The sequence below is a fragment of the Fusarium vanettenii genome, assembly GCF_000151355.1.
Source record: "Fusarium vanettenii 77-13-4 chromosome 3 genomic scaffold NECHAsca_2_chr3_3_0, whole genome shotgun sequence".
Classification (NCBI taxonomy): Eukaryota; Fungi; Ascomycota; class Sordariomycetes; order Hypocreales; family Nectriaceae; genus Fusarium; species Fusarium vanettenii.
In genome coordinates this window covers 2643194-2657519 of record NW_003315880.1, presented here as the reverse complement: position 1 = coordinate 2657519, position 14326 = coordinate 2643194, and the positions used below count along the sequence as shown (strand labels likewise).

General features: G+C 51.5%; 5 protein-coding genes across 5 annotated transcripts; 3 read left to right on the top strand and 2 right to left on the bottom strand.

Annotated features, from left to right (window-relative positions):
- Nucleotides 1–1108: 1108 nt before the first annotated feature.
- NECHADRAFT_78041 (uncharacterized protein) lies at nucleotides 1109–2505 on the bottom strand (the record flags this gene model as incomplete). Its single annotated transcript, XM_003052697.1, has 2 exons — nucleotides 1109–1662; nucleotides 1719–2505. 2 exons carry the CDS (start codon nucleotides 2503–2505, stop codon nucleotides 1109–1111), a joined length of 1341 nt encoding a protein of 446 aa, XP_003052743.1.
- Nucleotides 2506–3575: 1070 nt separating this feature from the next.
- On the top strand, nucleotides 3576–4850 carry NECHADRAFT_67600 (uncharacterized protein). The gene is made up of 2 exons (XM_003053195.1): nucleotides 3576–3998; nucleotides 4061–4850. Exons 1-2 carry the CDS (start codon nucleotides 3651–3653, stop codon nucleotides 4778–4780), a joined length of 1068 nt encoding a protein of 355 aa, XP_003053241.1. The 5' UTR covers nucleotides 3576–3650; the 3' UTR covers nucleotides 4781–4850.
- A 452-nt stretch (nucleotides 4851–5302) lies between these two features.
- Nucleotides 5303–8727, top strand: NECHADRAFT_78039 (uncharacterized protein; the record flags this gene model as incomplete). Its single annotated transcript, XM_003053194.1, has 7 exons — nucleotides 5303–5423; nucleotides 5504–6171; nucleotides 6223–6609; nucleotides 6661–7185; nucleotides 7318–7322; nucleotides 7637–7879; nucleotides 7932–8727. 7 exons carry the CDS (start codon nucleotides 5303–5305, stop codon nucleotides 8725–8727), a joined length of 2745 nt encoding a protein of 914 aa, XP_003053240.1.
- Nucleotides 8728–8951: 224 nt separating this feature from the next.
- On the bottom strand, nucleotides 8952–11524 carry NECHADRAFT_78038 (uncharacterized protein; the record flags this gene model as incomplete). The annotated part of the gene is made up of 7 exons (XM_003052696.1): nucleotides 8952–9172; nucleotides 9242–9761; nucleotides 9818–10273; nucleotides 10332–10646; nucleotides 11080–11303; nucleotides 11362–11390; nucleotides 11472–11524. The coding sequence occupies 7 exons, from the start codon at nucleotides 11522–11524 to the stop codon at nucleotides 8952–8954; spliced, it is 1818 nt and encodes a 605-aa protein (XP_003052742.1).
- A 541-nt stretch (nucleotides 11525–12065) lies between these two features.
- On the top strand, nucleotides 12066–13985 carry NECHADRAFT_35981 (uncharacterized protein; the record flags this gene model as incomplete). The annotated part of the gene is made up of 1 exon (XM_003053193.1): nucleotides 12066–13985. A coding segment is annotated over one exon (1920 nt), but the record flags the coding sequence as incomplete, so codon positions are not given.
- Nucleotides 13986–14326: the final 341 nt, after the last annotated feature.

Sequence of the window (14326 nt, the reverse complement as noted above, 5' to 3'; positions counted from 1 at the left end):
GCATCGCTGCCCTACCCTCTTCTCTGGTGGAACCTTGGACGCTCCGAAGACCAAAAGCAGCAGACAAGAACCCAGAAATAATCATGAACGGAACAGCAGCGAAAAGAAAGAGAACCAAAACCAACAGCAGAGACGCAGGACTCCACAAGACGGCGTACAAAGGCTTCCAAATTGGCCGGTAAATCAGAACCACAAAGAGTGAGACAGGCCACCGTATCCATGTCCGCTCATCCTTAACAAACGGCACCTCTTCAGAATCGCGTTGAGCGTCAGCTGAGGATCCCGCTTCCTCTTGATCATAGTCAGCGCTCCGTTCTCCTCTGCTCCAAAGGAATGAGACCGTACGCACCGGCATCGGGCCTTAGCCGTTGAGGACGACCGCCAACCGCCCTAGTGCTGCCTTTTGCTCTGAACATGGCGTCTGCATGGCTTTCCAAGATGAAGGATGATGGGGATCGGCTGTGTATTGATGAGGAGATGGTTTTCTGAGGCTGTGGGAGGATATGGAGGCGTGACCTCTCTCCGTTGGGGGAGAAACTGCCTTCTGGTCAGCCTTGAACTAGGGCGGCCACTCAACGTTGGCGTAAGACATGCCGGCCCGCCATATCATCCGGCGACGCCAACATCTCACTGTCTCACCTTGCACTGCCGCCAGCATAGCCAACTGCAGATTTAAGACGTTGGAGATGATTGAGCTTGGTTTTTAAAGGAGGCGATGCAACCAATAATCTCCATTCCATGTTGTGACAGCTCGAGCTGGTTTGTACCTTGTACAAACCAACTTACGACATGGCAGTCTAAGATTTCTTTCTAGGTACACTCCCAGAGGCAAAGTGTTCCCCAAAGTGACAATTGCAATGTTGCGGCGCAGTCACCGTCTTGTGAATACCACTTGTGTCTTCATTTGAGTTTGGTTTTGTTGTTGTGCGTTGAATGTAACTGGGAGGTTGGATACCTCCATCAAGAAATCACAAAATTACGCTAGACATGTCCAAAATACAATGCCACTCCAGGGCGAACAACTTTCCGAAAACATACAAGACATTCCGCAGCAATCTCCAAGCGCAACTCCTCTTCCAAAAATCACAAACTTAGGTTCAACATCCAATCAGCGTCTGTAGTAGTACTCAGGGGGCCGGCTGCCGCTTGTCGGCTGAGTATATGAAGGTTGGCTTGGTGCTGATGATCGGGGTGCAAAGGGGTTAGGGTATGACCGATCCGACCGCGATGACTGGGGATTGGAGGGTCTGGTTGGCTGTCCAGCTTGGGAGCTGTAGGCTCTACCTGACCCTCCTGATGGAGGAGGATAAGCCTGACTGGGCCTTGACGACTGAGAGGCGTAGCCTCTACCAGATCCTCCTGCTGGAGGGTTATAGGCCTGGCTGGGTCTTCCTGATTGAGAAGCATAACCTCTACCTGAACCACCTGCTTGGGAGTTGGTACTCTGGCCGGGAACTCTGGAGTGGCCCTGAGACCCGGAAGGAGGCATTCGATAGCGCATATTTGCACTCCAATGGTCCGGGGCTGGCGAGTTCGCCGGCGGAGCACGGTTCTGCCTTCTCCTCGTGCGCAGGCTCGTCGTCTCAGCGCAGTTGGCTCGTGTGAGTGCCGCACGTGTCGTGAAGACAGCCTCACTGGAGCGACGGATTGGAAACGTAAATACTGGGAAGAAGGAGCTGTCAGACTTGTGCGCAGGAGCTGAGAAGACGGAAACTTACCCTGGTTTACGAATTCGTTCATATAGCCCAGTGAGACGGCATAGCCCGTGGCATCCCGGTGCCCGTTCTCGAAGAAATAGGCGGTGCCCGTCTGCCGAACATTCATAGGGTCATCGACAAAGGACCAAAACTCAACAACACCGCCAAAGAGAATATGTTCCCAGTACCGACCCGCTTCACCAGCTTCCGAGTCACCGTATCGGAGCAAGCTGACCTCTGGGGGGGTGAGCGGGCTAGGATCTCCAGTGATGAATCCGGTCAGGAGATGAACAATCTCATGGGCAATGCTGAGGCCCATCTGAAACTTGAATCTGACGTAGCTGTCACCGGCCATCTGTGGCAACTGCTGATGTGCATACACCATATTGTCGATGAGAGCGCTGCTGAGAGAGATCCTCCCTCCAAGACCAGCATCATAGTCCCGCATGTCGTCGCCCCAGTCAAGCCTCTGCGCTTCAGCCTCACCGGCGACTTCATCATGGATAAATATTGCAGGGAAGTTGAAGCGCATGGAAGTAAGAAACCTGTTTATCCATGCGGGCATGTCTCTTAGTGATCCCTTGTAAATATCAGCACGAGGTGGCTGTTCGCTCCGGCCCTCTTCGATGATGGCCGTAGCAACTCTGGCTAGACTTTGCCTTCCCTGGGGAGTTTCCAAGATAGACAACCCCATGTGCACCGAAGCTTCGACGATCTTGTATCTGGTCGAAGTCGAGGGGAGAGGGTCAACCCCGTCGAACCAGCGACCAGGGCGGATTTGAAGGTCCAAGACTCTGCTCTGAGACATGTTGGATATGATTGAACGAATTTCTGAGTTGATAGTCTTGGTAAGAAATGGGGACGATTATCAAGACGAAACTGAAAAGGGCCTTTATTGTTTCTAGGGAGTTGTCAACAGAGCTCGTACCGCGGCGCATGCTGTCAGTCATGATTTACCTTGGTTGAAGGGAATGATTTGTAGGAATCTGCCAGCAGATCGAACTTGGAAGCTTTGCAAAAAATAAAGCTGGAAAGAAGATATCGTGGAGCTTGGATAGCAATAAAAGAATACGAGCAGGGAAAAAACGGCTGTTGGAGTGATCTGAGCTGTGTTGGAGTCTTGGTGCGGTTTAACAGAGGACTTGGCCATGCCTTATACTTGCCTGCTTCGTCGTTCCCTTGGCCTAAAACGCTTCCAAAGTTGACATGAACCAGAGCCAACGTGAGGAACAAGGATTGAAACCCTATTCTAAGCCTCAGCGGTACCAGAAGAATCTCAGGTGGTGCCCTATTCTTGAAGTGGAGTAGTAGACCGTCAACCAGGCCCGACGCATGAGATGATAACCTGAGCCTGAAACATATCAGAACCAACAGACCGTATTCACATTATCGCAGCACTCCAGTAACTTGGCTTCTCAGAAAGGGAAACCGAAATGAGAATTCCTTGTGCCATCCTCGGGAAAAGAATCAGCGTCTTGTTGGTTGCAGCCGCCTAGAGTCTGCTCAGCCTGTTTGGGGCCTATCAACCGGCCAGGCTTGGGCCTGGACCCCGGACGACCGAATTGGAGTAGACCATTTCGCCCCATGGATCCATGTTTCTGCATGAACCATGTCGATTTCTAAACACGAAGGAAAAGTATGGATATGGTGGCCTGGTTCACCTGGCACCGTGGTTGATAGACGGAAGCGCGCGCTTCGGCTCGGCGGTGCTGTAAACTACCCGATATCATTGGTCCGCGCCCCCACCCCCGCTATCGTCGGCGCTTGCGGAGTCGCACGTGCTTGCCGACAGCCTCCCCTGGGCCCTAGCGCCCGGTGCGCTAATTTTAGCGCTCTGCACTCGGGAGACGCGCGCCGTCTTCTTCCTGCTGCAATCCAGCTTGACGCACCGCCCACATCATCCCCCAATATCAGAGACATCCTCTTCTCTTCAGATTTTGGATTGCAGAAGTCATGTCTTTAGAGCACTCAGAAAACTCATCGGCTGGGGCTCAACCCCCCTCGATCACGGATGACAGCCAGATCAGGAGCCTTTCCATCGATGTCCTTGACGGCGACCATCATGATACCTTCACCCGCGCCATCACCAGAATTCTTTCCACAGACGTTGCCGAACTGACATATGCACAAATAATCGATGGCTTGCCCCTGACCCAGGTCATATACGAGTCAAGGGGTGGGAAACTGCCCAAAGGCCATCCTCTCCACAGCGCTCACCAGGAGCTATGTCCAGGTATGCTGGACAAGGCACGACAATTCCGTGAGGAATTTGAACCCGAAATTCTAAGTATCGACTCTAGGGTGAGCTGGAAACTCCCGCGTGTTGTGTTGCTGTTAGGCGAGCTGACCTTTGTGCTTGATAGCTGCTCTTTGCGTACCAAGCTGCCGCTCCGGGGTCAAGGACATTCAATATCCGACTCATTGAGTTGATGGCTGTTGCGACTCACCAAATCGCAGTGATGCTATTCAATCTCGGCACGAGTCTGCACAAAGACGACGGTATCACGGAGTGGGCACCGCCAGAGTCCAACAGGCTGTACTGGGACCACAATCCAGACGGGCCACTTCCCACCCTCTTCAAGCACCCATGGTATATCGACTACGACCAGTATCCCAATGGGGCTGCAGATATGGTAGGCTACTGGGCTGAGTCCCGTATCATTGGTGGTGTTGTCGTGTTTGACCGGCGCAGTCAGTCACCAGACTTTGATCCATATGCCGTCTACTTGCACCCGAACCGAACAAATGTCACATACCGAATTTTTGAGCTCCTTCCTGAGCAGAAGCAAGCCTTGATCGAATTTTTGACTGCTGATGCTGCTCCGCCGGAGAGCCCCCTCCCAATATTGGGCCACGACATGAACCGCAACCGCGTGGATCCGGAGGAGCCTATAGAGGAGACGGGCATTTACAGGGACAGGTGGGAACGCAAAGAGCTATCTATAGATGCTCCTGATGCGGCTAGGATGAGGGATGTGTGGGATGTGCTTGATTTCCCAACACAGGCTGACAAAGCCGCCTCCAAGAGACGAGCAATTGAACGGAGAGATAGGTATCTTCTTGGTGATGGCGGCGACCTATAGTAGAGTGCCTCTGTAATGTATTGTGGTTAGAACATCGGAAATTGGGAATTAATATGTTCTCTTAACTCTTTCTTTGATACACTCTTGTTGGGGGATGAAATCGAGGACCCCCGAGCTTCATTTCGGTTTAGGTCCGAGTTTAAATAGCTGGGGGTAATCTTTAGTCGCTAGGCGGATTGTGAGTAAGCTGTCAGAGGCGTCACTAGGGTTGATGACCTGCTGCATGCCATTCAAGGTTGATCCAAAGGTAAAATTCAAGGCCTTTGAGCTACAACATCGAAAGTTGCTTTTGTCTTGAGCTCGTTAAGCTTTGCGTGGCACCCACCACGGCGTGTGTTATGGCCATGTGTCTTCAACAAGCACTTAACTTGCATCTATGACTGTGCTTGCGGCCTAATTCAAGATCTAGGAGTCATACTTGGGAACCCCATCTTGCCCCGAATCATTCTGTCTCTCTACGCTCCCCACAAACCATTATTTCACACTTCCATCAACTTACCGCGCAATTTCACAATACGAGCTATGAGTCAACCACTATTCTTGGCCCAATCAAGGAGAAGATCCTTGCTCAAATGCTTCAGGCCTCATACATGCGGTATATGCCACGGGGGGTTTGGGGATTTATTCGACGAAGTCGTTGTTCGTAAGTGATCCTCAAAAGGGCCTTTCGCCCCATGCTTCGATTGCACTTGGGCAGGTGTCTCTTGCTGACCTTTGTCCCAGTCTACTGCGAGAACTACCCGCTTGGCTCCTGGGAAATGGCAGTGATCGCGACCATGGGCATGATGGTAAATGGACACTATCTCTACAATTGTGAATCCCCTTGTGTCAAGGTCCATGAGCACTGCTACAGATTTATATCCGCTCTAAAATCTCCAAGGAAAGCAAAGAAAGGACCAGACTTTGTTGGAAGAGTCGTGAGCTCGTTCATGGTTGGAGAAGACAACCTGGACGCTCGTATCCCGGAACCGTGGGGATTTTCCCCCGATGCCCTGGCCGTGGTGCGCAACAAATTCAATCTCCATGGCCTATCGGGGCTCCCTATGGAGATTTTGGCCATTATACAAGAATACTCGAGCGAAGCGCCACTGTGGCATTTTGCGAGAGCAGTGGCTCTGAGGATGGAGCTGTCTTTGATGCCACAGGAAACTAAGATGGTCCAGTGCAAACTGTGCGAGATTGAGTCTTGGACTCGAGGAGAAGAGGGCCCAAAGCTTTTACAAGGACACAGCAACTACACCCGGGTCACCCTGGATCACCATGGCATTAGCAGAGTTGAGGCTCTTAATGACTACCCGGAACCGCTTAGCGAAAAGCGAAGCGGCTCGGCCAAATATATCATCGCTGACCGGAGGAGAGTCCAAGCTCTCAAGATAGAGATCTACTTCCAGGTAATACATAAGATGAGAGCAGAACTGTAACACCGAGCTAATGATGGACAGGACGGTCTCGCATGGCTCGCGACCAGGACATATGCACGGCTCGCAATGTGGGACACTCCAACACCCCCAAAAATCCTTCACTTTGGTGCACATTCGAACTTGTTTCAGCTCGAGTCGTGCGCCATGTCTTGGCCCAGCAACAGGTATCCGTCGCATCCAAAGACCATTGATCTTTCGACCTGCACCGGCCTGACATTTTTATACAAAGAATTCTCCCGGGAGGACGTCTTTGCTATCCAAGTCCATACTCGAACATCCCCAGTTCATCTGAAAAAGCGTCCGGACGGTCTTACGGCGGTGTACGTGCCGCTGCCACCTGGTGAGGAGATTCTATCAATGTCTGTCTTGTGTGGTGAATATGGAGACGAAGGTAGTTTTAGTCTCATGGTGAGTTGACGCATACATCTTAAGGTTATGGAGTTTCTAAGTGCCCAATAGTTCGAGACCAAACTGGCTGGGGTTTTCCATGTTGGATATCACCAGAGGCTCGCATCTGAGTCGCACAGCAAGTCGCCAAAAGCGCTCATTTATTTCAAAGGGACATCAAGCCATCAGCCTGAAATCTCTGTCTACCCCATGGGCAAAGGGTCGCTACCTCATACATTCCGTTGGCCGGGCCAGAACGGGCATTTGGGCTGCGCAGGCATGTTATATTCATGGGCCCCCTTGAAGAACATGGCCCGCGTTGATGTATATCACGACGAAGATAATCTCTTGGGGATGCACCTTTACTATGAGAATGGAGCACAGAGGACGGTTGGAGAGTGTCGTGTTGGTTCTCAGCCATACAGGAGCTGGTCGAAGCCCTCGGCTCTGTATTGGAGGCTTTTGACCCGTACCCACCAAGTTCAGGTTGTGTTTGATGACCGTCCGACAGGAGGAAATTCGGAAAAGGAGTGGAATCGGGCTGATCTAGTTGGAGAGATGCATATGTTAGCGTCTGGACATCGCCAATATTTCGAGGTACTGCCAGCTGGAAGCTGGCGCGGAGTGTGATGAGGGAAAAGGCAGAGGTCTCCGTTATGCTCTAATTCTGCCATCAGACTATTCTCTCTTTAGAATGTTTTTCTTATTAATCTTATCAAATATGATTAGAACAGGTGCGTTGTATGAGCAGCCAAGGTCGTCACATCTCAGCAGTGCTCACAAGTGATGGGCACTTGCTAACAGTTTTCCCCGCCTTTCAACACTGCATAATGTTTGTACCTCCATGCGAGCAGGCAAAATGCATTCTGAGTTGAGAGGGTGCTGATTCTTCTGTTGCTCAAGAAACGGCAGGTGCGATTTGTACGACTTGACCTCGAGGCCGAAGCGGGGTGCAGAGACACACTGCGCCGATTACCTAAGGGAGACAACTTCACCTCTTCACCTCTTCACCTCACCTACTTCTACCTCTGGCCTTTCAATCCTCTAGGTCAGGCCCAGGCAAACACCTTCTCTACTCCTCCACCCCGTGCCACCGCTTCTTCACCATGGGCCAGGACTGGAAGCTGATCAACATCGACAAGAAGCGCCAGCTTCGCCACGTCGGCCAGCCCAAGCTTCTGGACATCCTCAAGAGCACCTCGGGCGAACAGCTGGTTGGACTTCTGGCCAATCCCTCGTGGCTGAGATTCCAGATTCCTGCCGAGAAAGCCATCCCCGCAAAGAAGAGAAAGTGCGCTTGACTCCCCTCCCTCGTCGACCACAACCCTAACCTCATACGCTAGCCACGACTCACCTCTCGTCAATCTCCCTCAAAACGTCATCGACTCGATTGTTGCCCTCCTCTATGAATGCCGACACGATGCCGACCTCATCTGCCTTTCCGTCACCTGCAGCTACTTCTTCCGACTCATCTCCCACATGATTCAAGCAGCCATCTCGGAGGACATCGGACAGTGGGCTGGCGACCGACTCATTCTCATCGGCGAAAGGGCTGTCGGCTACCCTCCCGAGATTGCGACCGTCTTGGAGAGGTTCCAGTGGGGCAGCGATGGAACCAACCCGCTTTACGAAATGGGCGAACAAGCCGTGGCCGAGGGTCACCACTCAACCTTGGCATCCCTCGTCAAGGAACAGCCATTCGAAGTATGGGGCAGAGCACTCGATAATGTGCGCGAGCGACTGGACCAGAAGCAGGAGATGTCGCTTCCGTTTAAGCGGTTAATGAAACTCCTGATGCACAACCCCCACTTCCCAAGCAGTCACCGACCAGCAGTGCTCCGCAACCTCACGACCAAGCAGTTCATCAGCGACGATGCCCTCGCCCGATCCAACTTTTCCTACAGCCTGGGAGAGGTGCTGCTGTGCTACATCACCTGGGGCGAGGAGGCCGCCCAAGACGAACGGGTGAGGCTGCCGATGAAAGGGGAGTGGGCTGGTCATCGGTTCGACATCACTACGAGGGAGAAGGTTAGCGGATGGGATGATGTGAGCCAGCAGGTCATCAAGAGAATGATGATGGCGACGAGAGAGGAGAGGAAGACTGGCAGACGGGTAGACGGGAAGGTTTGGGGAATCTAGATGTCACAGGTCAGCTTCAGGTTGCTCGTCAGAGAGGGAGCGAGAGACACAGAGTAGAGTTTCTCTGCTATGTTTTCGGTCATGCCACGATTGTAAGATATCCTCAGCAAGCTAGCGTCGTTTTATTCGTCATCCACGAAAGCCATCCGCAATATCAAAAACGAAGTTACTGAATTACAGGAACAAAAATCACCATGCCCATCCCCCATTCTGTCTCCATGCTCTCAACGCTGAACTATGTCGGTCTGAAACGCGTCGAGGCATCGGCGCTGTGTCTCTGGTGTCTCATCATGAAAATTGACGCCCAAAAAGTAGAAAGCCTTCTTGCGCTCGGTCGCGGTCATGATGTCTGGCGGCGCCTTCATCACTCGAGCGCAGAATTTGGCCACCAAGGCGCCCTGGGTGACCCTGAGATCGTTGATCTTCTTGTCGGTTCTCTTGTTGACTATCGAGATGAGGTGTCAGTAAGCGATGTGGGTGACGCGTGATAAAGGTTGAATGAGAACTGTCTTACAGAATCTGAGCGCGAAGTATTCGGCAAGGTTGATCAACAAAACCAAGAGCGAGAGGAGCCCCATGCCGATACTGTTCTTCCAGTAGATGGTGTACTGGTACCTTGTATCCCAATAAGTATACTTGTCCATCGCCCAATCCCAGCTGAGCTCGTTGAATTGTCTACGCTTGGTCCAGAAGTAAGCGCATGCAGTCGCCGCCACGAAAGGGGATGCGAGGCAGAGAATGCGGCCAGTCGTCCTGAAGAACCGCTTTAGGTACTCTTCCCGCTCCTTTCTGTAGAATGGGACGATCTGGAAGGCGATGGCCATCTGCGCGATGCTGAAATAAAGATCTTGGTGTCCAAGGTCTGCCTTGGTGAGTATGCGTTTGCGAGAAGTGTCATTGGACTCACCACTGGGCTTGAAATGCTTCTTGCAGTCTAGCTCAAGAACGGTTTCAAGCTCTTGATAGCACTTGAAAGCGGCAGAAGACCTGTCGTAGGCTGCCTGCCTCCGGCTTTTGGAAACGACCTTGACGACCTATAATGCAGGATTAGCCTCAACTTTGGACTCATTGATGTCAGAGATCCTGTTACCCCTGTTGCTACAGCCTTTCTGGAGAGCCATGTCCCGAGCGCGAGCCACTCGTCTTGCAAGGAACGTCCCTGAACAGCCTTGATAGCAAGATCACCGACGCGCTTGTAAGCGAGTTTGCGGGTGTGTTCATCCACGTTGGAGATTTGATGGCTAGCGATTACCCATGTCAGCATAAGAAATCTTTGGATGGCATAGGGCACCTGCATGATTCCGGCAACAATATCGGGTTCCACGACCAAGGCCTGGAGAAATACGAAATGTGTGTACTTGATAACAGCGTAGCGTTGAGTACGCTGGCCGAGGGGATACATGGTTAAAAATTGTTCTTTTTTCCCGATGCTCTCAAAGAAGTCTCGGACGACGGGTTGGAGAGTCTGATAAAAGAAAGATCTCATGAGGTCGTCGGGAGCTGTGTCGTGACCTCCACGGAACAAGGGCTGGTATTTGAAATCAACCTAAAAGACAATAATAAACAACAATATCCAAGAAGCTCTCGGGTTACTGGATGCTCACCGTAGCGGGTACAAACTCATCCCTGCGATTCTCCTCAGCAGAGGCAGAGTTGGATGGCTGGACTTGCCAACCCGGAAGATCGACCTTAGACAGAGTATCGGCTAGGGAGCGAGGGAATTTAATGTTTCCACCCGTCTTAGAAAAGTGCCAAACTTCCAATCGGACGACGGGCGGGACCTTGTTAAGATAGTTCTCGCCCTCTGGAGACATGTTCCTGCGAGAAGACTTGGCGGTTGGTGAAGGTGGCGGCGAGGACTCGGTACTGTCAGGCACTGAAAAGGCATTCCGGACAGACTCCTCAGTTTGTTGAGCCGTCTGCGAGGGAGCAGTAGGTACCTTGAAATTCATTTCTATGAAAGACATTTTGATAAATGGAGGAGGGAAGTTTGGGTGTGTCGGATGTCAAAGAGTCGGGAAACAGCGTGTATTTAGAGAGCTCAGGCAAACACCTGGGCCAACATGAATGGCAGAGCCAAGAATGAAAAGAAAAGCCATCTGCAGGCCTGTTGGAAAGGCCAAAGACAGAGGGGGTTGGACCAAGTAAGGGAGCAGGCAACTGCCTCGCAAAACAAAGAAACCAAAGGAGGGGGTTTCTGGCTTGGGCTTTGGTGTGTTGGCCTTTGCGGCTTGACCATGCCACCAAGGGGGGCAGGGAGACAAAGACGAAAAAACATGTGATGATCGTGGATCGGCGGAACAAAGGAGTTCCATGCAAGCAATGAGCCTGATTGAGGAGTCAAGAACTAACAATAGACACAGTGCTGGGAGTTGGCTGGAGTTGCAGCAAAGGGGGGGCAGTACCTTGGGCAAGATGACTTGGAGCGGCTTGTGCTTTGCTGTTGATTGCAAGACGTTTTCGAATCTTTCTGTATGTTGTGAGTGGACGGCTTCTTGATGTCTCCAAGCTAATTGTTTCAGCTGCGCTCGATACTTGACAAAGGATGTAAATAGGTGAGATGAATTGTTTGCAACCTGGTTACTTTATTTTATTGTTGTAAGTTATCAAGTAGGTCTCAAAGAATAGTAATACTATCAATAGTGCCGTAGTCCAACTCGATCCTATTTATTTGGGGCAAGCCGTCAATGTCTTCTCAACGGCGAAAAGATAGTTCACTTTGGTATACGAGAAGAGGACTAAACCTGACTGTAGGTACTTCCTGGCTGCTGAGAGCCTCAAACTTCCCGCACGGCATGTTTAAACTTAACACTAAAGTAAAGATGAGGTTCTATGATAAAACAAACAACCTAATAGTGCTCTCGTAGTGGGAAAAATACCTGCTTGATGCTCTTGCGTAGCCGAGGGTGAGGGAGGGTTTGGTGAAGTCACCTGACCTGGGATCCATAAGAGAGAGCAGAAGGGATGGGTTGTGCTGGTGTCATTCATGCGGGTCATCTTTTCAGCTCGATCCATCAACCAACCAGCAACTCTGTTTCAAGCCATCCTCACGACGCGAAATGCATATGCATCGCTGTCACAAGTCATGGAGCGCCAACTCATTCTGCGTACGTCCTTGGCCATAGCCTGCCGCGATGAAGCGCCACATTGGGCTGCGGACCAGGGCATAGCCCCTTGGGCAATCGCTGCGGCCTTCAGTTTCTGCCTAGGTAATATGAAAAGCAGGCCATCTGAAAAGACATTTTCAATTGTACCAACAGTTCCTCTCTCGCCGACATATTTCTTCCTGACTCTCCCTACCTTAGGTACTGTCAACAGGACAGTATCTATACGTCACCATGGAAGTTGCGGGGCTTACGATCGGGGCGGTGGCCCTCATTGGCACTTTCAAAGATTGCATCGACCTCTACTCAATGATTTCGGCGGCGAGGTCTCTCGGCAAGGATGCAGCATTGCTCGAGACGAAGCTCGACGTCGAGAAAATGCTCTTTTTCCAATGGGCAGACCGTGTCGGCTTGGTCAAGCCACAGGAATGGGACAAACGTTTGGATGACAAAGCTCTAAACGCAACAGTCGCTGGGGTACTGTCGAGCATCAAGACTCTGCTAGAGGAAGGCGATGCTCTGCAAACCCGATACGGACTTGAGCGTCGCGACCTAAGCATCGGCGAGACCGAGTTCATTGATGACACAGTCAAGGCCAGCACACCGCGGATGGAGCGCTTTCTTCGAAATTTCGAAAAGCTCAGTTTGAGTAGGAGTACCCCAGAAGGAGGTACGGAAACCAAGAGCTTCAAAGTGACAGACAAATGGTGCTGGGTTGTGCGCGACAGAGACAAGTTTGAGCAGTTGATCCAGGAGCTTTTTTACTTTAACTCACGACTTGACACACTGGTCCCGGACAACAATAATGCTAGATCGACCTTGATGTTGACTGAAGAAGATCTCGCCGACATAAGGAGCATCCCATACCTCAAGCTGATTCTGAAGGCGACCCCTGGTATACCATATGTCCTCAAGGCAGTCAAACGAGCTATCCGTACCGCAAACCAGAATCGGATTCTGCAGCGACTGTGGTTTGGACGAATCGAAGATCGACGGGAAACCGTGAGCGGCGCCCATGCAGGGACGTTTTCCTGGGCCTTGAACCCTCCACAGAGAGCCCTGGAATGGGACGATCTCTGCGACTGGCTTCGGGGGAAAAGCTCGGGGACCTACTGGCTGGCTGGTAAAGCAGGCAGTGGCAAATCGACATTGATGAAGTACATCCTTGGCCACTCACGAACGCAAGCGTTATTGAAGGAATGGACCGGCGCCTCAGATCTCACTGTCACCGACTTCTTCTTTTATCACTTGGGGATGCCCGAGCAGAAATCCCAGGAGGGACTGTTTCGCGGGCTTCTGTATCAAGTCCTCAGTCAACACCGTGAATTGATCGAGACTGTGATGCCCAACATGTGGAAGGAAGCGCTCGCGACGGAAGACGACCCAAAGGAAGACGTCTCGATTCCATCTGTACGCGAGATGAAAACAGGGCTTTTGAACTTTGCCAAGATTCAACCAGGCAAACTTTTTTTGTTTATCGATGGACTCGACGAGTATGATGGGAGACCCATGGATGCCACAGCTTTTATCCAAGAGCTAGGGAAGCTGGAGAGCGTCAAGATCCTCGTGTCTAGCCGACCTCTACCTGAATTCGTCGCAGCTTTCCAAGGGAAACCCAAGATGAATCTCCAAGATCTCACGAGACGGGACATTGAGACCTATGTCGATGACACAGTCACACACCATCCACACATGACCAATTTGGCCCTGGAAGACCCGAAAAGTTCTAGTGAGCTTATACGGGACTTCAATTTGAAGTCGTCTGGCGTGTTTCTCTGGGTTGTCCTTGCATGTCGTTCAGTGCTGGAAGGGTTAGCGGCGTGTGATAGTATCTCGGATCTCAAAGCTCGAGTCAACGAAATCCCCCCAGAACTTGAAGGCCTGTTCAGACACATGCTCCACAGAATTCATCCAAGGTACAGAGATCAGAGCATAAGACTGCTACGTCTCGTGTTCGACAACCAGACCAAGGAGGACGTTGGTTCTATCCCGACGCTTGGACTTGCTTTGAGTGAGGGACGGGGATTTCGCCCTGACTGGGACGAACCTCGCATGCCAGATCTATCTATGGTTCAGAAAAGAATGAAATGTCAAATGATGGAAGGGCGCTTGCGAAGCCGATGTTATGGTCTAGTTGAGATTCAGCGCGTCACATCGACCAACGAGCCCAACATGATATGTGTCTGCGGTAGCGAGGAGCACGACCTTTTTTTAGACTCGAGCGTCGTCTTCATGCATCGTTCCGTTTACGAGTTCCTTGGTACGTCAGATGTATGGGAATCGGAGTGGATGCAAATCGACCATGATGCATTCCACTCTCACGCCATTCTATCAGCGCTTTGGGTCGAGGCTGCGGGCATGGGGCAGCAAGGAAACATGGCCCACAAGAACATCTGCATCAACAATGCCCTGCTTCATATCTACTATTCCGAGATGGAAGGCGACTCACCATCCATCGTGGCAGCAAACCTTTCTAGACTCCAGGCTGTTTTCCA

Bases quoted from the DNA above. Each gene is read 5' to 3' on its own strand.
- NECHADRAFT_67600 (XM_003053195.1), top strand. From the start codon at position 3,651: ATGTCTTTAGAGCACTCAGAAAACTCATCGGCTGGGGCTCAACCCCCC. The intron at 3,999-4,060 runs GTGAGCTGGAAA...TGTGCTTGATAG, and splicing joins TTCTAAGTATCGACTCTAGG to CTGCTCTTTGCGTACCAAGC.